Source organism: Copadichromis virginalis, linkage group LG14 (genome assembly GCF_057382275.1).
Source record: "Copadichromis virginalis isolate Kocher_CV1m ecotype Utaka linkage group LG14, C_Virginalis_male_GT1.1, whole genome shotgun sequence".
NCBI lineage: Eukaryota > Metazoa > Chordata > Actinopteri > Cichliformes > Cichlidae > Copadichromis > Copadichromis virginalis.
The window spans coordinates 4,026,538-4,047,834 of record NC_140631.1 but is presented as its reverse complement, the minus strand read 5'-3'; the positions used below and the strand labels follow the sequence as shown (position 1 = coordinate 4,047,834).

Sequence of the window (21,297 nt, the reverse complement as noted above, 5' to 3'; positions counted from 1 at the left end):
TGTCAGAGAAGTAGGACCTTCTTGCACTCCTCAGTTGTAAATTATAATTGTGAAGTTTCTCTTTATAATCATAATGAACCTGGAGGTTTGTTTTTCTCCATCTGCGCTCAGCTTTCCTACACTTTCTTTTTTCATTTTTCACTAGTGTGGAGTTTCTCCATGGAGACTTTTTCCTTCCAGAGATAACCTTCACCTTAATGGGAGCAATAGTGTCCATTACATTTAACATGTTAGCATTGAAGCTATTGACGAGCTCATTGACTGACCCTCTGGACAGGGTCAGTAAGGCATGTAGTTGGATATGGCAAGTCCCTTCTGGGAGTCAGGACTGCTGCTGTCTAACTTTTCATACTTGAGACCCTTTCATAAAAGTCTGCCACTGTGATGGTCACTGGATCTTGTTCAGGGAGGTTGCTGATCTGCTCTTGGATCCAATAGCAACTGAGTATTGCTGTTATGGGTTGTGTCCTTTTCCCATATGCTCTTCCAGTATTGCACTGTCACCAGTCTTGGTGGGGCTGTTCTCATATTGTTCCCCTGCCACTGAGAGTACACTTTAGATCGTTTAGTATATCGGGGTTATTCTCCTGTACACCTCTTCAAGTGACTGGTCAAGGCTGTGAGTCTTTGCTTGGCAGTTTCCAAGGGCTCAGGTATGGACATCTTGTTTAGGCACTTGCTTGGCACCCTTTTCTTGGCCTGTAGTCTCCTTCTCCATGGAGGATACTGGTCCTTGTTCCTGTTTATCTTGTCGCAGTGGTCCCCAACCTTTTTTGTGCCACGAACTGGTTTAATGTCTGACAATATTTTTACGGACTGGCCTTAAGACAACAAAATAAAATGATACTACCAAGACAAAAACTGTGGTATTTTGTAAATATAATAATAAACACGAATTCACTGTGTAATTGTGTAACTTTATTAGCAGCATCCTCCTGAAATGCGGCAACAACATTGAGAGTAACATCCTCCTATCTGCCCCTTAATGATCTCTGATCACTATGGTAACGCATAAATATTTCTTTCAAAATAAGACACACAACTACAACACGGGGAAAAGACCCAGGGAAAAAGAGTTAATGATAAAAACCCTGAAAACCATGAATTTCACACCTGAGCCTCAACTCTCGTGGCCTCGTACCAAACCGGCCCGGTACCGGTCCGTGGCCCGGAGGTTGGGGCATGCTGTATTATAGCCAAGCATGCACTCCACACTTAACCCAGATTTATGGTTGGGTGTGTCAACCATTATGGCTGTGACAAAGTAGATGAGCAATTGTAAAACAGTGGAACCCAGAGTTACGAAATTAATTCGTTCCCGAGGGTCTTTCGTAAGTCGAAAATTTTTGTAAGTCGAAGCACCCATCGTGCCTTTTGAGTGAACGATAAGCTATAGGCTCATTGATAACTGCAACAACAATACGTCGTTCAAGTGGCACAGCAAAGCGCAAGTACGAAAGCCAAGGGGGTTGTCACATGATTCGGAAGGCATTATGGGCATTGTGGGCATTCTGGCCTCAGCCAATCAGAGCCAGTTGATTTCGTTACGCGGGCATTTTGCCATAACATGGGCAGAAATATTGCCGTTAAGTGCCTTCGTAACTTAAATTTTTCGTTTAATGGGGTATTCGTAAGTCGGGGTTCCACTGTACTCGCCACTTGTCCCAGAAGTATTAACTTTTTGCACATAATGCATATTATTCTCTATATATATTCATTTGCTGATTTGCTATTGTCAAGGTAACATTGCTGCACTTACTATCCCAGGTTTGTTTGCCCGGCCCGGACACGGAAAGGATTGACAGATTGATAGCTCTTTCTCTTGGTTTGTTTGTTTGTTTTGTCAGCATCATGTTGCTGGCAAAACAAACATTCAGCAAATTAAAGCAAATACTTCATTTTTCAAAATGGTGGCGCACACCGGCACAGCGGCTCTCCTGATTTGTGTTATCTGTGCCTTTTTGTGTGTTTATCGTGTTTATTGTGTGTTGTACATTTGTCTACCTGCACTACTGGACATTACAGTCATCTGGACATATTGGACATCGGTTTCCAAATGAAGATGACCATCCTCAGTGACTTTCATTGCACACACAACATTCTGGACAAGATAGCTGGACCATAGCCATTTCTCTCCACACAGCACTGAGTCACCTGGAGCAACAGGAGAGCTATGTCAGAATGCTCTTCATTGTCTTCAGCTCAGCCTTTAACACAATAATACTGGACATTTTGATCACCGAGTTAGCCAACCTGGGGCTTCCGCCACCCACCTGCTCTTGAATAAAGGACTTTTTGGTTAACAGACCCCAGCAGGTGAAACTGGGTCCTCACCTCTCTTCCACCCTCACTCTCAGCACCGGCTCTCCCCAGGGCTGCATACTAAGCCCACTAATCTAATACCTCTACACATCTGACTGCAGTCCCGCCCACCCAGAGAACATCATTGTCAAATTTGTTAATGACACAACGGTGTTGGGGCTGATCACAAGGGGAAATAAGGCGCCCTAGAGAGATGAGTTCCTGAAACTGGGAGAATACTGTGCATTAAACAACCTTGCACTTAACATCAACAAGACCAAGGAAATCATCCAGAACTTCAGGCGAAACAGAGCTGCCCCTGCCCCACCTGCACATCAACTGTGAATGTGGAGAGCAAGTGGAAGCCTTCAAATTCCATTGGCGTCCACATCTCTGCAGACCTCTCCTGGTCAGTGAACACCACGGCGCTAGTCAAGAAGGCCCAGCAGCAGCTACACTTCCTAAGGGTGCTCAGCAAGGATCAAATAAACACCCCGCTGCTGACCTATGCAGTGACAGTGGCATGCCAACTGCATGGAGGCAGACAGGAAGAGACTGCAGAGGGTGGTAAACAGCACAAAAATTTATCGGCTGCCCCCTGCCCTCCTTGTCTGCCATCTATAACTCCTGTTGTCTCAGCAGGGTGAGAAACATCTTGAAGGACATTACCCACCCTGTCTAGCATCTTTTTAACCTACTGCCCTCTGGCAGGCGCTTCAGATCCATACGGGCCAAACAGACTCAGGAATAGCTTCTTCCCCAAAGCTATCACCATACTCAACTCAAACTTGCACAAAAGTAATTTGCACTGAAATATCTGCACTGACCACTGCACCACTAGACATAAATTACCCTGACCATTCATGCTCTTTCTGATGTTCCTTGGACTCTTGCCTGTGCTCAAATTGTCAGTGCTCAAATTGTCCATGTCATCATTCCCTGGCTGTCTGTCTGTGTCACCAAGTGCTGTGTATTTATATTATGTGTATAATTATAATAATGTATAGTTTTTTCTAATGTGCTAAGCACGTGTGCACATGTACACTATAACTCTCATTATACTGTGTATAATGACAATAAAGGCTAGCATTAGCTGGAGAGTAGGAGGCAAAATATAAAATGACAAATGAGCAAGCTGCAGTGGTTTAGTATTGAGAGAGTAGACTGCATCATAGTCTTTTGTGGAAAGACTAAAAACCATATGGCTAAATAAGTACCACATCTGCTTTAAAAAGACAATAAGGCAGTTTATTAGATATAAAGTCGGACTCCACAGTATTCTCAAAATCAATTGTACATTGTTTAATTCATGTTTTTCTATTCATAAAAAACTTTCCAGAAGGCTCTTGTGTGTGCCCAACAGTAAAATAGACTGGTTCTTATTTAGTACTTTTCTACTCTACCTAAACATTCAAAGTGCTTTATACATTGCATTTGTACATTATACCAATGTAAAGAAGACGCAGATAGAACCAGCAGTATATTATCAATGTGAAAATCAGGCCACCAGTATCCAATTCCTATGATACGTAGTGCAATATAATAACTTCTTAAATGAAGCATAAAGAAAATTTCTCATCCATCAGTGATGACCCAAGGTTTCAATATTACTTAAATTAATTTCTTATCTTTATATATTACTGTTAAATTATTGTTAAATTGAAAAAATGTACCAATGCAGCGCAAACCCAGTAGATAGAAGTTTATGGGTGTTTTCTGTCATTGCCGTTCAAATGCAGAGAATGTGTGTGAGTATTGTGAACCAGTGTTTCACATTAGATCTCCAGGTTGATATATTACTACACCAATCAGGCTTGTACTGGACTATTTATTTTCCAGCGTTGATTAATGACTACACAATATAGAGCCAGCATCCTACTGTATGCATGTTTGTATGGTTATAACAATTTCATTGTGACCTTGATGAAAAATCATTATACTTTTATGGACATTAGACACCATACATGTCCTATCCATCTTTTGGCTAATTGTTATCAGTTTCTGTTACTGATGCCAGTGCCTGGGCTTGTTTCCAATTAGAATGGGTATATATCACACATTCAATCTTCACTTGGTTACCTGTGGAGAGAAGAAAGGAGCACGAAGCAAAAGGAGGGGGAAGGCGAATAGGTGAAGGAACAGCAGGGAGTGAAATAGAAATGGAGAGGGAGGGAGGTGAAGAGGCAGTCTAAGAAGGCCGGCTATTTTTCACCAGGGTCCATCGTGAAGTTGTCAGGCGGGAGTGTATGTGAGCCCACTGGATGATAATGTGGCATGACACTTCTGAAATGAGAGCTGGGTTGCCATGGCAAAAAGCATAGAGGGACGGTTTCTCCAGGGGCTGAAATAAAACAAGCTGTAAATGATGTTTGATTAGGATTTAGATCATGGAACTGGTGAGGACAGCCCCTTTGTCATCTGTTTGTCTAGGCCTCGTAGGCTTATTTGTCTCCGAGCACTAATATGTTTATTTATATGTGTGTTGTTGCTCCAGGTTAAAATGACATAACTGAATATAGTGAAATAATGATTTAAATCAATTCATTTTCATAAGATTGGCATATGTATATTGTGATTAAACAGAACAGTGAAAACAGTATATGGCTTTTTCAATAAATGATGAAAAAGAAAATCAAAACTTGGTGATATATACATAGCTTTTCATTATTTTCACTGGGATATAAATTCATTGTGTCAAATTTATTTATCAGTGTCAAAGAAACATTATTAAAGCTTTTTTTTTTAAAGTATTTGCAAGACACAGATGTTTTTATAAAACCTTTGTTCTTTCTGATGTGTTCTTTTCACTTTATACAACATACCTCATTCACACTAGCACTGTTTTCCATGCTTAAATGCTTTCTGGATAACAGTTACACAGATTCAGACTTGGAGAGCAACTAAGGGATAGTATCTTGTCCAAAGATATTTAGCATGCAGGATGGAGCAGCCAGGGATCATACCATCTACTTTCCAGTTAGTAGATGGTCTGCACTACCTTCTGAGCTACAACAGTGACAAGACTTGAAGAACATAAATGAGTAGATAGAAAAGCTTACTGTGCCTAAATAGTAGGGGTGCAACGATACTCGTATCGATATTGAACCGTTCGATACAGTGCTTTCGGTTCAGTACGCATATGTATCGAACAATACAAAATTTTTAATTTATTTTATCAACTTTCCTTCTGACGATGCTGTCTGTGTTGAGCGCTCAGTGGATCTGCGCAGTGTAGTGTAGTGCAGCCCAGGCGGAGTAGTCGAACGCAGATTCACTGAGTGCAGCGCAAGCTAGCCAGACAGAAGCTAAGCTCTCCTTGCAACATGGCAAATTGAACCTCCCCCACCCTCATTCAGATCTGGCTTTTGGAACTATTTTGGTCTTCATGTGACGTATGACCCTGAAGGTAAGCACGTCATGGACTAAAGTAAAACAGTATGTTGGATGTGCCCTCTGTGAGGCCGGGCGGCGCTGCTGCACTGGGCCCCGGTCTGGATGGGCCTGGGCCCTGGCGGGTCGGGGAGTATGGGGGTGCCTACTGGGGTCAGCGGGGGAGCTGGCCCAGGGAGGGGTCACTTGCCCCTCCCTTCCTTCCCTCCCCATCTCCAGCTGCCTCCCTCTTCCCGCTCCACCACAACCACCCACACATGCAGGGCCTTGGAGTAGGGGTATGTCACCAGGGTGCAGAGGAGGCTACCCCCCCCCCCCCCCCTCCCCCGTCCCCTTCTGGCTGCCTCTGCCTCAATTTTATCCCACAACTTAGACATTCACATTACTCACACTCTCATTACACATACATGTAGGATCTTGGGGGTGGGCACGATACACGGAATCCAAATTACCATCAGGGTGTACACCTCACCCCTGGCATCGTTGCCCACCTCTCAATTTTAAATACACGTAGACATTGAGGGCTAGCAGGAGGGACCATGCGCTTACCTGCTGCTCTCTGGCAGGTAGCTCCATGCCCTCCTGGGTTTTAATTGCACCTTAGAACACACATGCATCAACACTACAATGAGCGGGTGGAGGGAGGTTTGGAGTCTTCTCTCACCCCCGTTCTCTGCGGCCTGCTGGAGCGGGGGGGCTAGGAGGAGGAGTTGGCCGTCCGACTGCGGTCTGGAGTGTGGGGCCTCCCTGCTGCTGCGGAGTCGGGGCGGTCTGCCTCTCCCCACCGCAGGGAAAATGGTAACACCACCTGGGTCTGGGTGCAGTTCCCCCCTCCAGGGGCAAGGGTACCTAGACCCGGTTCGTAGAGTACGCTTGGGGAGTGTGATCGTGTGTACAACGTCTCTTTATGTCTGTCTCCACGTTGGTTGAGTGTGGAGTAAGTGCATATGAGAGCATGAGGGTGGGAATGGATGTTTGTGTCTGTGTGCCTGTATGTCTGTGTCTATATGTCAGGTTGGGTATCAGACACCACCTCTCTGGGGACATCTCAGGCCCTCCAAGGTATGGAGGCCTATCTCCCCCCACCATCACTTCCTCTGCCAGTGGCAGACTCCCTCAGACTTCGGTGCATTGGTGATTCTTTGTGTCTGGGGATGGACGTCCAGGTACACACCGGCTCACTCCTTGGTGGCCGCTTATCGGGGCCTGGAGCCTGGGGCTCGCTCGGGCCACTTCGGAGGTGGGGTGCCCTTGGCCTCTCGGCCTGGGGCTCGGTCACTCAGGCACAGCTGGCTGCCGGCGGAGCTCACGGGCGCGTCACTGCAACTCCCCCTGGCTTCTGCTCCGGGGCTGCTGAGTGAGCCCTCATCTGGGACTCTCCTCAGCTCTTATAACATAATTCCCCCTTCTAGTGTCCAAGTGATGTGTGGAGGAGATGAGAGATGGCATCGTCTGTGGAACGATTTGGACGGTAAGCGAACTGTAGTGGGTCCAGTGTGTCTGGTAGTGAAGAAATGATGAAGTCTCTGACCAGGCGTTCAAAGCACTTCATCACTACTGAGGTGAGGGCTACAGGGCGATAGTCATTGAGAGAAGCAGGGTGGGGTTTCTTCGGGACAGGAACAATGATGGACTCTTTGAAGCATGTGGGGATCACCGACTGAGATAAAGAGATGTTGAATATCTCAGTGAACACAGGAGCTAGCTGGTATGCGCAGTCTCTTAGGATACGACCTGGGATGCCGTCTGGTCCTGCTGCTTTCCTGTTAGCACATGATTCTCCTTATGGGGACCTGATATGTTTAATACGCTGCTGAGAATATAGCCCAGAAGAAGCGTATAGTATAGCTTTTATTTTGGAAAGAGCCATTTCTCTGTAATAAACTCTCTTTTCCAAAGATGAGGGATTCTTCAATCAGATACAGGGCTCGCAATATCGCTAGCCCGACGTCCCGGGGCTAGCGATTTTTCCAGTCGGGCTACCAAAATCTATCTCTGCCCTGCCCGTCGGGCTATCGTAGGAAGGAAAAATATATGTCAATGCTTTTGCATTCTTTCGGAAATGTAGCTGGGTAATTATGTCATTGGCATCGGTGAGCCACTGTCAATATGTGACATATTGAAATCGCGTTTGAATTTGTGCTTGTTTTTTGCTTTCACTTTGCAATCGCGCGAACTGTGTATAGAGAGCAACAGCACTGATTGGTGAGTGATGATAATTTGTGCACCAATTCCTCTGACATCGTCTTATCAATCGTTAGCTTACTACGCAAACATGACAAGTGAAATCTCCCGCAGCAAGCTTAAACATGTGAGAGGTTGATCGCGCAGAGAATCGCTGAGCTTTATGTGAGTGCGTGTGTAAAAGCAGCAGGATATATATTTCAGTTCTGCTGAGCCAAATAAGACAGGCCAGGGTGAAGAAGTGACAGCCAAAGAAAAGCTTACCACAAAACGGAAAAGTTATGACAAATCAGACTATAAGGCAAAAAGAAAGTGCAGCTTTATGGTTTCATGGACAAAATAATTTCTGTGGCTTCAATATGACAAGCTAAAAAATCAGGGCTGCACATAAGTGGTCCGCAGGTGCGCATTCGCTGTCAAAATAAAAAACGCGCACAAGATAAGAAGTTGCAACGCGTGTTTGCGTACATAAGATTTTCAGGAGAAGGACAGACATTTGTTTAGAACTCTTAAAGATGTTGAAGAAGCTCCTTTAAGCAATTACTTTGGTATTCCTCCACCTCCAAAGAAATGTCAGAAGGAGTTCGAACCACAAAAGAAGCGTGTATTCTCGGAAAAGTAGTTGCAGGAGGTGAGCCGGCTTCAAACAAATGATGAACGCACAGAGATGCGGTGCGGAATGTGCCGTAAAAATTTAATAAATGACAAATTAAAAAGGCATGAACATTTTTTTTGTATCGAAAAAATATAAAACCGTGACACCAAAGTATCGAACCGAACCGAACCGTGAATTTTGTGTATCGTTGCACCCGTACTAAATAATTATTTTTTTTACTGTTTTGTTGGAGTATTCATAACTTAGGGTTACAAAAAACACAAATATTTCAATTAATCTGGTGTCTGTTAAGAAAGTCACAACACACACTGACACGTCTGTTTAAGTTGTTTTTAAAAAGGTTACAACACATAATCGTCCCAGTTTGAACAGTCATATTTTGAATAGCCACCGTTAAACGCACGTACCCACATATTGAGCTATCCTGTTTTCAAGACACCAACTTCCTAACAAAGCAATTTTAGTTAGGCCGCAGTCATGCTGGTCTATGACTCCTGTATTCTCTTGGGAGAAATGTGTGTTTCCTGACCAGTTGGGAAGGGGGTATTTGATGTCTCTAGGTGAAATTGGTTGCAAACATCTGGAATGTGGGGCCTCCCTGCTACTGCCGAGTCGGGGCAGTCTACTTCTCTCCACCGCAGGGAAAAGGGTAACACCACCTGGGTCTGGGTGCAGTTTCCCCCTCCAGGGGCAAGCGTACCTAGACTTGGGGCTTAGAGTACGCTTGGGGCGTGTGATCGTGTGTACAGTGTCTGTCTGTCTCCACGTTGGGTGTTGAGTAATTGCATATGAGAGCATGAGGGTGGGAATGGATGTCTGTATCTGTGTGTGCCTGTATGTCTGTGTCTATATGTCAGGTTGGGTATCAGACGCTACCTCTCTGGGGACATCTCAGGCCCTCCAAGGTATGGAAGCCTATCTCCCCCCACCACTTTCCCTGCCAGTGGCAAACGCCCTCAGACATCGGTGCGTTGGTGGTTCTTTGTGTCCGGGGGTGGGCGTCCAGGTACACACCGACCCACTCCTTGGTGGCTCCTTGTCGGGGCCTGGAGCCTGGGGCTCGCTCGGGCCCCTTCGGAGGTGGGGTGCCCTTGGCCTCTCGTGTCACTCTGGAGGTGGGGTGGGTGTCACTCTGGCACAGCTGGCTGCCGGGGGAGCTCACGGGCGCGTCACTGCACCCCCCCTGGCTTCTGCTCCGCGGCTGCTGAGTGACCCCTCATCTGGGGCTCTCCTCAGCTCTTTCTGGGATAGAGTTTTGATCTCCTCCATACCTGCTTCATGCCCTGGTGCTGTGGCCCCCCACACCCTCTAGCAGGTCATTACATGAAGGAACCTTTTAAATACAACCGCGCTCATGCTCACAGGTGTACACACGGGTGCTCACACACACAAACTACACCCTTTTTGGCTCCTACCTCAAAGCACACTGTGTTCTGTTGATCGTACGTGCTGCACAATAATGTTTAATATTTAGTATTTACTGTTATATTCCCATAGATCATCGTGATGTTGTTTATTATGTTGCTCTTTTTTTTTCTTCTGCTTGTTTTCTCTTTTTTCTTTCTCAACAGGTGATCCAGGTGATCGATATATGTATTTTTTGTCTGCTTATTTTGTTGGTTTTTGTTTTTTGCCCCTGTCCCTCTTCTCCGCTGTTTTTCTTTCCCTCTTTCTTTCTCTTCCCCTTTCTTTTCCCCAGTCAAGTCTGTCCCATATTTAGCAAGGAAAAATAAAATAAAACAAACAATAAAAGGTGAATCAAAGGCTGGGATGGTCCATTTGGTAAAGTAAATCCGTTGGGCATCTTTCTTCGCCTTTAGACAATAATTCTGATGGCAAAAGAGCGAAACGGGACAGGCAAAAAACAAAAATAAATTGGTTGCAAAGAGGGTTCTGCACCGAAAAATTATTGCATTTAATTTTTTTAGCTAGCTGATTGTTATGGCCACTTATAGTTTGCATGGAAGATGCCTGCTTGTCTAAAAATACTTGCTTACTACTGGCTGAGTGGTAGTAAAACTTGAAAAACATGCAGTGGGACCTGTAAATAGACAACATTTATCTTCAAGGTGCAAGTGGTGCCTTGCCACTGCAGCCAACATATTTCAAAAGATGCAGTTTTTACTATGAATGTGAAGGTTCAACATTTCCAGCTGATATCACACTTTTCATAGTTTTACAGGTGCTCAGAGAGTAGTTTTCAAGTGTTAGCAAACACGACATCTTCCATGCAATCTACAGGCAACTACAGCAATCTGTTAGTGATTAAAATAATTCCAAGGTCTTTCAGTGCAGCATCATGTATCTCTTTGCAACCACTTTGCAACTACCAGCAACAATTCACCAACTGGTCTGGGAATACAGTCAGTGACTGCTTTTTATGGCTGCTTGTTTGGGGCTTTAGCAATCAGTTTCACACGAACTGCCATCAACCTTTAACAACCACTCAGTGACTAGTCAGGGAATATACATTTTTCCTATAAACTTCAGGTGCCCACAGGAGATGGTTGTTCCTCTCTGAGCCTGGTTCAGTTGGAGGTTTCTTCTTTTGTTTGTTTGGATTTTCTCTGTATAATTGTGCAGTCTCTACATTACAATACAAAGCACCTCAAATTGACTTGACTTGAATTGAATTGAATTGTTGCTTCTGGTGTTTTCTTTTCATTTCAGGATTTGAAACACATGTCTCATTTTATCCTACAAATTCTAGAGTCTACACAGGCAAACCTAATACTTTTGTGTATTTCACAAAGGTACTATCTCTTGATGTCTCAAAGTATTCAGCTTTTCATTGTTTTGTTTTTGTCTTATCTCCTCTGCTTTCTTGCTCACACATTCTGTCCTTGCTCTGGTTTTGTCCTCTCCACTGTATCTGTCTTTGTTTTATTGATTTAGAATATCTTCTCTTGCACATGCTCACACAAAAATACACTGATTTGGTAATGTAATCCTCACCTTTTCCTTTCTCACCTCAAACCATACACAATATTCAACAGACCATAATGGGAAAGAGGTGTTGACATCAGCCACCACTGAGAAAACATGATGACATGCTTTTGTGCAGTCTCGTCATTGTCTCATCGTCAAAACAAATAAAAAGCATGATTTAAAATTGATTAAAACAAGCAAACAAACAAACAAACAAACAAAACAGTACATAAAATCAAAAATCAAAACAGATAAAATCAGTAGTTAAAATGTAAGTTTTGAAATTTAAGTTTAAGTGTTGATTTGGTGCTTTATTTAAATGCAGCTGAGAATAAGTGAGTCTTCAACCTGGATTTAAATAAACTGAGTGTTTCAGCTGATCTGAGGCTTTCTGGGAGTTTGTTCCAGATATAAGGAGCATAAAAGCTGAATGCAGCTTCTCCGTGTCTGGTTCTGACTCTGGGAACTGATAAAAGACCGGATCCAGATGACCTGAGGGATCTGGAAGGTTCATACTGGGTCAGGAGGTCACTGATGTATTTTGGTCCTAAACCATTCAGAGCTTTATAGGCCAGCATCAGAACTTTAAAGTCTATCCTCTGATGGACAGGCAGCCAGTGTAAAGACCTCAGAGCTGGACTGATGTGGTCCACTTTTTTGGTCTTAGTGAGGACTCGAGCAGCAGAGTTCTGAATGAGCTGTAGTTGTCTGACTGATTTTTTAGGTAGACCTGTAAAGATGCTGTTACAGTAATCAAGCCTACTAAAGATGAATGCATGGACTAGTTTTTCCAGGTCCTGTTGAGACTAGAGATGGACCGATCCGATATTACGTATCGGTATCGGTCCGATACTGACCCAAATTATTGGATCGGATATCGGCAAGAAATAAAAAATGTAATCCGATCCATTAAATATCAAAAAAGCACCTCACAAAACTTGCTACACGGCGTAACTCGGCTCATAACCGTAGCAAGTTGCAGCAGTATGCATCACGTGATAGAGCGGCTGTGTGTATTTGTAGCCTTGCTAGCAATCCGGCATTTCATCTCCGAGGAAGCTATCCCAGAGAGAAGTAAAGCAAGTGTGTAAGTTCATCTCTGAATGTTTGTAAAGCATTCCCACTTTAAGCTTAACAACCGATATATGGAGCGACTGCCTCTCTCACTCTCCTGCTCCTACTTCAATCGTGAAACTGATCAATGATCAGCTAATTGGCTTTTCTGTCGGGAGTCCGTCTCTCTTCTTTGTTTTTGGCCCACTTCTCACCAGAACGAGGAAACCAGCGGCTGAACAACAGCAGCACGTTTAAGCTTGATAAGCTGTTGTTAGTATTTATTTAATATTACTTTCTAGACCAGGATCTTTTTCTACGCAGCTGACGGCTGGTAACTGTGCAGGGGCGGATCTAGGAAAGTTTAGCCAGGGGGGCCGATAGGGCATTAACAGGGAAAAGGGGGGCACAAAGACATACTTTTCTTTATTATTCTCATTTAAAATGTCGAGCTTTTAATAAATAATTATCCAAATCTTACACCCAAAGTTTTAATCTGATGTAAAATGTATAGAAGTCCATTACTGTTGTTATGGCCCGTCTAGGCGCGGCCAGACCACAACATAAAGGGTGATCCATCCCCGTCCAACCCCAAGCAGCACGTCACACACTTAATATTTTGTGACAGTGATTTATTTACAATAAGTGCAGTTAAACAAAGGAAGGGAGCATATCATAACTTCAGGGTGAACCCAAGGCCAAAACAACAAACAAAAAGTAACCTATCTCAGGAATAAACACAACTTACCTACTCAAAAGAACTAAACCAAACGACAATCACTTTCCTCCCTGCCTAACAAAAACAGGAGAAAACTGATCAACGAAAAAGGCGGTCCACCCCTACACGCTCTTACATTAACATAATATTTTGACACAGTGAACGGTCTGCCGGTTGGGTTGGGCCTAGGATAAATGAATTGGCTACACGGCTTATCCGCTGCCTCCCAGTCCTCAGCCAATCGGTGTGAGCCATCCACCCTGGATGGACCAATCCCGGAGGAGCACCTGGACACTCAAATTCACACATGATTACGATCACAGTCGTAACACTGTATATAGTAACTGTTAAGTCTAATATACCCTAGTAAGCTATAGTACTTTTTCCTTTGGGAAAGTACCATCTGTGAATTCTGCAATTCTGTTGAAGAAAGATGTTGAATCTATTTAATTATTCTTGAAAAATAATTTATTTCTGTGCATTTTTCCCCCTGCATCAAATTACATTTGATTACATCGATTAAGCATCATGAGGTGGAAGGTGGTTCCCTATTTTTTTTTGCTGGGAGTTTGCAACCCTATTAGTTAGGTTGCTTAATATTTCTGCTAAGTACTCTTTAAAATACCAGAATAGGGAGGATGGAGTAGGTTTAAGTTTATTAGATTGATCAGTGTTGCTGAACTATGAAATATTTTGGGTGTAGTGTATTTTTTTTACATACAGGTATAACAGAATAGCTTTAGTGTTGTTATTTATTTAAACTTGAGTATAAACTTATACAAAATGCAGCAAGATATTAAAAAAACGTTTTATTGATTAAAAAACACACTATATCGGATTCATATCGGTATCGGCAGATATCCAAATTTATGATATCGGTATCGGACATAAAAAAGTGGTATCGTGCCATCTCTAGTTGAGACATCAGATCTTTTATCCTTGAAATATTCTTGAGGTGATAGTAAGCTGATTTTGTTTTTGTCTTAATGTGTTTTTCTAAGTTTAGGTCTGCATCCATCACTACACCCAAATTTCTCGCCTGGTTAGTGGTAACTAGTAATGACTTCATGAACTTCTTCACAAATAAAATTTTTATCATTAGAGAAAAATTACCAATAATCATCCCACAGATGTAATATTATCTACAGCTTCTCTTAGTACCATTGATGTTAAGTTAGACTCTTTTTCTCCAATTGATCTTTCTGAGTTAACTTCAATAATTACTTCCTCCAAACCATCAACATGTCTTTTAGACCCCATTCCTACAAAACTGCTCAAAGAAGTCCTGCCATTAACTAATTCTTCGATCTTAAATATGATCAACCTATCTCTAATAATCAGCTATGTACCACAGGCCTTCAAGCTGGCTGTAGTTAAACCTTTACTTAAAAAGCTTCTCTAGACCCAGCAGTCTTAGCTAATTATAGGCCAATCTCCAACCTTCCTTTCATATCAAAAATCCTTGAAAGAGTAATTGTCAAACAGCTAACAGATCATCTGCAGAGGAATGGCTTATTTGTAGAGTTTCAGTCAGGTTTCAGAGCTCATCACAGTACAGAAACTGCTTTAGTGAAGGTTAAAAATGATCTTCTTATGGCCTCTGACAGTGGACTCATCTCTGTGCTTGTCTTGCTGGACCTCAGTGCAGCGTTCGATACTGTTGACCATAATATCCTATTAGAGCGATTAGAACATGCTGTAGGTATTACAGGTACTGTGCTGCAGTGGTTTGTATCATATCTATCTAATAGACTCCAATCTGTTCATGTAAATGGAGAGTCCTCTTCACACATTGAGGTTAATTAAGGAGTTCCACAGGGTTCAGTGCTAGGACCAATTCTGTTTACACTATACATGCTTCCCCTAGGCAGCATCATTAGAAGACATAGTATAAATTTTCACTGCTATGCAGATGACACCCAGCTCTATCTATCTATGAAGCCAGATAACACACACCAATTAGTTAAACTGCAGGAATGTCTTAAAGACATAAAGACCTGGATTGCTGCTAACTTTCTGCTTCTTAATTCAGATAAAACTGAGGTTATTGTACTCGGCCCTGAAAATCTTAGAAATATGGTATCTAACCAGATTCTTATTCTGGATGGCATTACCTTGGCCTCCAGTAACGCTGTGAGGAACCTTGTCTGAGCGTGTTGCTGGGTCTGAAATAATAATAATAATAATAAGTATTTCAGACCCAGCAACACGCTCAGACAAAAACTGGTTCACCCGAAAGACAAAACGCCAAAACACAGACTTAACAATGTGGTGTATGCTGTACAGTGCAGCGAGGAATGCCCAGACCTCTACATCGGAGAGACCAAACAGCCACTTCACAAGCGCATGGCACAACACAGAAGAGCCACCTCCACAGGACAAGACTCAGCAGTCCATCTGCATCTTAAGGATAAAGGACACTCTTTCGAGGATGCCAATGTTCACATTTTGGACAGAGAGGACAGATGGCTTGAAAGAGGAGTGAAAGAAGCCATCTATGTCCACTGTGAGCGACCATCTTTGAACAGAGGCGGTGGTTTACGACACCAACTGTCTGCCATCTATAATCCAGTTTTGAGATCCCTTCCCAGACGCCTTAATGCCCACTCACATCCTGGGCCATCTGATCTCAGGAATTCGCATGATAAGGTGGGGCCAGGTTTCACAATGAACTCACCCGAGTTCAGTGGTTGTTGATCAATGATTGTTGATCAGTGGTTGTTGATCAGTGGTTGTTGATCAATGGTTGTTGATCAGTGGTCATGAGAATTTGCATAATCATGATGAAGGATCTGACCTCCCAGCCCTTTGTTCCTTCAGTGGGCTGGTTTCAGTCATTATGCAAATGTTCTGTTTATAAGATTGGGAAAACCTGCAGTTAGCTGAGACTGAAGAAGTCACCTGGATGAGTGGCGATACATTTCTCCCACTGAAAACACTACGTCGAAATGAAGAGAATCAACTTTTGGAGAGTGATTTCCAGTTGTGGTAGCAGTTGCCTCTTCCGAATGTTGGAACACTGAGCTACTAGTTAGTTTTGCAGACAGTCTAGATGTTTGATATCTGGGCCGGAATGGCTTCTCTCTGATTGATATCTTTGGCTACCTTTACACTGCAGGTCTTAATGCTCAATTCCAATTTTTTGATCAAATCCGATTTTTTTGTCTGCTTGTTCACACTACAAATAAAATGTGATAGCCAACACGCTCTAGTGTGAACCCTCAAAGCGGCCCACATGCGCAAAAGAAGACGTCACACACAACGCGTTCTGTTTAGACCCAGACCAAACAGTATTGTTTGACTGATGGCCCTTAAGACAAAGACTTGTTTTGGACTTTACGTTTCCCAATTTTGCTTTTTCACTAGCTGGGCCCTCATCCTCATTTAGGATTGACATCGTTTTAGTAAATAAAGGTGAATGCTTGGACATGAATTGAGCTGCGGTTTGGGGAAGGCCTCCAAGGGGACTGACGATGGCTCCCGAGCCTAGCAGATCCCCATGTACTAAATAGAAGTGAAGAAGTTAAAGAATTCAGAACAAGGAGGGAGGGAGGGAGGGTGGGGCACGTAAACGAGAATGAACAGTTTGCAGAACTGGGGGGAACCTATATAGATGGCAACCGGAAGGAGCGTGTTTGGAGGCATGGTCCCGCTCCTGAAATTCAGATACATAATCTCCAAAAGTTATAAAGTTATTTTGTTATTTACAAATGGCCTAATTATCCTTATTGCTGTTTTAGAGAGGAGCGGTGCTTCAAAGGATAGTTGCAAATGTCTGTCAGAATCTGCAGATTATACAGTACAAATAAAATGTTCACGTTTCTCCAATGTTGTCTTCGCAAAAGTTTCACTAACATCTACACGGGATGGCCAGGAAGCGTTCACGGTGTCTTTTGGGGCGCTTCTCCGGTGCTGATAATTGCCGTCTGTCTTGTGTCAGTGATGTAAAAGATGGATTTAATGCGACATTACCATTCAAACAGCAGTCACTTTCTAAAACATCAGATATGTATCGGATTCAGTACCACATACGAAAGTGACCCAGATCGGATTAGAAAATATCGGATTTGTGCTGTTCACACTGTCATACCATGTTCGGATATAGGTTGCATAGGGTCAAAAAAGTCGAATTTGATGCACTTTTTTGCCTGTCCCATTTGGTTCTTCAGCCGTCACAATTGTTGTCTGAAGACCAACAAGGATACCCAATGGATTTACTTTGCCAAATGGATCATCACGGCCTTGCCGTATTGGTCCATTTGATCGACCTTTGTTGTTATTATTTATTTTATTTTCAGTTGTTACAGACGGGACAGACATGACTGAGGGATAGGAAAGGGAGAAAGAAAGATGAAGGAAAAGAAAAAGAGAAGGGAAGAGGGACAGTGAGAAAGGGCACTTAAAAGAAGAAAGAAGAGAAAAAAAATCTCCTGGATCACCTGTTGAGAGAAAAAGAAGAGAAAACAAGCAAAAACAACAGAGCCACATACTAAACACAACACCATCACGTTAATCTAGCTAAGTGTAAAAAGCAGTAAATACTAAATACTGAATGTTGTTGTTTAGCAAGCAGGACTGACAGTGCACAATGTGCTTGGAAATAGCAGCCAATAAAGGTGTAGTTTATGTCTATTAACAGTGAACACACCCGCACCCCAAGGTCCTACTTGTGTGGGTGGGTGTGTTGGAGCGGGAAGAGGGAGGCAGCTGGGGATGGGGAGGAAAAGAAGGGAGGAGCAAGATGCCCCTCCCTGGGGCCAGCTCCCCCGCTGACCCCAGTAGGCACACCCGTCCTTCGGCACCCACCAAGGCAAGGGAGCCCAGGCCCATCCAGATCGGGGCCTACGGCAGCAGGACCACCTAGCTCCACAGGACACGGGGCAGCCCACCCGACCCCACCGCAGAGGAAACTGTACCCACCCTAACATTCAATCATCTCCCAGACTGCACAAGACAGTAGACACCCAGGTTAAGTTTATTCTCCACCTCTCCTAAGACTCTCCCCCACCTGCAGAGTGGACTCCTGCAAGGATGGAACAAACTCCCTGTCAGTTGAAGAGCCCCCTAGCTAGGCCGATGCGCCAGAGGGTTGAGCCCCCGTGCACCCACCCGCCCACAACCTCACCACACCAACAAGGACCTAAGCCCCCAAGGCCCAGCCAGAGCCCTAACACGGAGGCGAAGCACCCCCGAACCCCAAGCCCCCACACCTGCCCCGGATCCACTCAGGGGCAGCCAGGCTACCAGGCCAGTAACCTACGTCCGCCAGCACAGACCCTACCCCAGTCCTGCTGCATGCAGCCACAAGAAGAACACCCTCTAAGCACACCACAAACCCTGGGTTAAGCCCTCCAGGGATAACGTCCCTAGGGATTCTCCAGACGCCCTAAGCCTGTCCCTACCTCCGCATCAACCTCAATGGCGAAGGCGGGACCAAACCACGAACCCCCAGCCCCGCTAGGTGATGGAGCCGATCAGAGGAGTCCAGAGAGATTGATCTAATGTGGTGGCAGAGGCTATCTCGAGACTGTGATCTATTAGATGGTTTCTATATTGGCTAGAATTAAGATTATTTTTATTTTTCCAGTTCATGAGGACCGTTTTCTTGGCAATGCATAGGGCAGTAAAAACCATGTGGACTGTATTAGTTTCTGTAGTGACATCATCCAATCTACCCAACAAGCACACTAAAGGGGAGGTTGGAATTTTACATTTCAGACACTTTGATAAGTCTTCACATATCCCGCGCCAAAATTTCTGCACTGGTGGACAGAACCAAAGAGCGTGGATGTAATATTCTGGTGTATTGCCTTGACAGTGTGAGCAGTTGTTGGAAGATGTAAAGCCCATCTGGAACATACGATGACCTGTATAGTGCACTCTATGTAGTATTTTGTATTGTATTAATTGCAGACTGGGATTTCTAATCAATTTAAAGGTTTTTAAGCATATCTGAGACCAGAAGTTTTGGTCTAAGCCGACTGACAAATCTGCTTCCCACTTTGCAATAGGAAGGGATATTGATTCATCCCTCTATGTATTTAAGCCCTGTGTTTCAGTTTGTCATGGTCGCGATCTTCCCCCCCGGTTGTAAATAGTTTGGTGTTTTGATGTAAATAAATGTCTTATTTTGCTTTGATGTAAATAGTTGTCGATATTTTCGTTTTGGGATTTTTTTTGTGGAGACCCGTAGTAGTTTTTTTTGTTTTGTTTTTTTTCCCCTTATTTTTTATTTTTTCTGTGTTGCACGCCGGTTGCCTAGGCTGGGGTGTAACATAATGGGGGCTCGTCCGGGATCCGCTGGAGGGTCCGAGGGACCGCTCCAGCCTTCGTCGTCTTTGCTGGGGGGTCCGAGGGACCGCTCCAGCCTTCCCTTTCCACTGGAGGATCCAAGGGGCCCGTCCAGCCATCAGCGTCGCCTGCAGAACAGCGGCCGGTGCCGTATGCGCTGGGCATGAATCAAATATTTTCTTTGGGGTTGCATGTATTAAATGTTTGATTTTTGGGTGGGGGGAACTGTTACGATTCGGTGTTGTCAGTGTTTTTTTTTTAGACGTGACGGTTGTGTTTCCTGCTTTACTTTGAAAGTCTGTCTTATCTCAGTGTGTTCAGTTTACGCTTCCTTGTCTCGTCAGTTCTGATTTGCCCCAGCTGTGTTTCCCTCCTGTTGTCCATTCCCTGATTGCTCCCTCTATGTATTTAAGCCCTGTGTTTCAGTTTGTCATGGTCGCGATCTTCCCCCCGGTTGTAAATAGTTTGGTGTTTTGATGTAAATAAATGTCTTAGTTTGCTTTGATGTAAATAGTTGTCGATACTTTCGTTTTGGGATTTTTTGCGGAGACCCGTAGTAGTTTTTTTTTTTTCGTTTTTTTTTTTCCCTTATTTTTATTTTTTCTGTGTTGCACGCCGGTTGCCTAGGCCGGGGTGTAACAATCTATTTTAGAAAGTGTTCTGTATATTTTAGACAATAATTTAGGGGATTTAAGAGTAAGAAAATGTACCACACTTGGAGGTGTTTGCAATTCAACTTGACTTATGTTAAACTTCTTTTTTACTATGGATTTAATTTGTTGATATCCTAAAAATCTTTTCTTGTTGATCCCATATTGTGTAACTAGTCTGTCAAATGGAATAAAGTCTGTTCCTTCTAATATACATTCTAAGTATTTAATTCCTTTACAACTCCATTCTGGAAAATTAATCATATTATTGTTTTGTAATATGTCAGGGTTATACCAGATAGGTGTACGTCTGCATGGGATTAATGAAGATATTTTTAGAAACTCCCACCATGCTGTCAGAGAAGAGCTGATGTTGATGCTTTTAAAGCATTCATGTCTTTTGATGTTTGAGCTGATCAATGGTAGGTCTGAAATCTCTAGATTATTGCAAAGTGCCTGTTCAACATCTAGCCAGGGCTCATCTAAGAAGGTACATTTTAACCATCCTGAGATGTACTGAAGCCTGTTGGCTAAGAAATATTGTTGAAAATTAGGCAGATCTAATCCTCCTTTATCCTTGGTTCTTTGAAGTGTTTTTAAGCTGATACGCAGGGGTTTATCTTTCCAAAGGAATTTATAAATATACGAATCCAGAGATCTGAACCAATCTTGTGATGTTTTGTTCGGGATCATTAAAAATAAGTAATTTTTTTTGGGCAAGATCATCATTTTATAGTGGCGACCCTTCCCATGAGTGATATGGGTAGAGATTTCCATCTAGTCAGATCGCCTTCTGCTTTCTTTAGAAGTGGGATGTGGTTTAATTTAGTTAAGTCTGAAAGCTTAGGAGAGACATTAATACCTAAATATTTAATATTTCCAGATTGTAGTGGGGCAGAAGAAGAATTATGGAAGGAGCAGTTAATTGGAAGAACTGTAGATTTTGACCAGTTAATTGAATAATCTGAAACTCTGGAAAACCAATTTATTAGAGTAATTACCTCAGAAAGGTTGGTTTGTGAGTTTGGGAGAAAAGCAACACATCATCTGCATAGAGACTGATTTTATGTTCTACGTTCTTACATTTTATGCCCTTAATTGTTGTAGCCTGTCTAAATGCTGCTGCTAGTGGTTCGATAAAAATTGCAAAAAGTGAGGGGGAGAGT

At 43.3% G+C, this 21,297-nt stretch overlaps 1 protein-coding gene across 1 annotated transcript in view; it reads left to right on the top strand.

Moving 5' to 3' along the window:
• The window catches only part of LOC146693237 (uncharacterized), a 100,725-nt gene that overhangs the window by 6,201 nt on the left and 73,227 nt on the right, over nucleotides 1–21,297 (top strand). Inside the window, exon 2 of the mRNA XM_085429872.1 lies at nucleotides 6,706–7,058. Within this exon, the coding sequence (XP_085285998.1) occupies nucleotides 6,706–7,058 (353 nt within the window). The remainder of the gene's footprint in view (nucleotides 1–6,705; nucleotides 7,059–21,297) is intronic.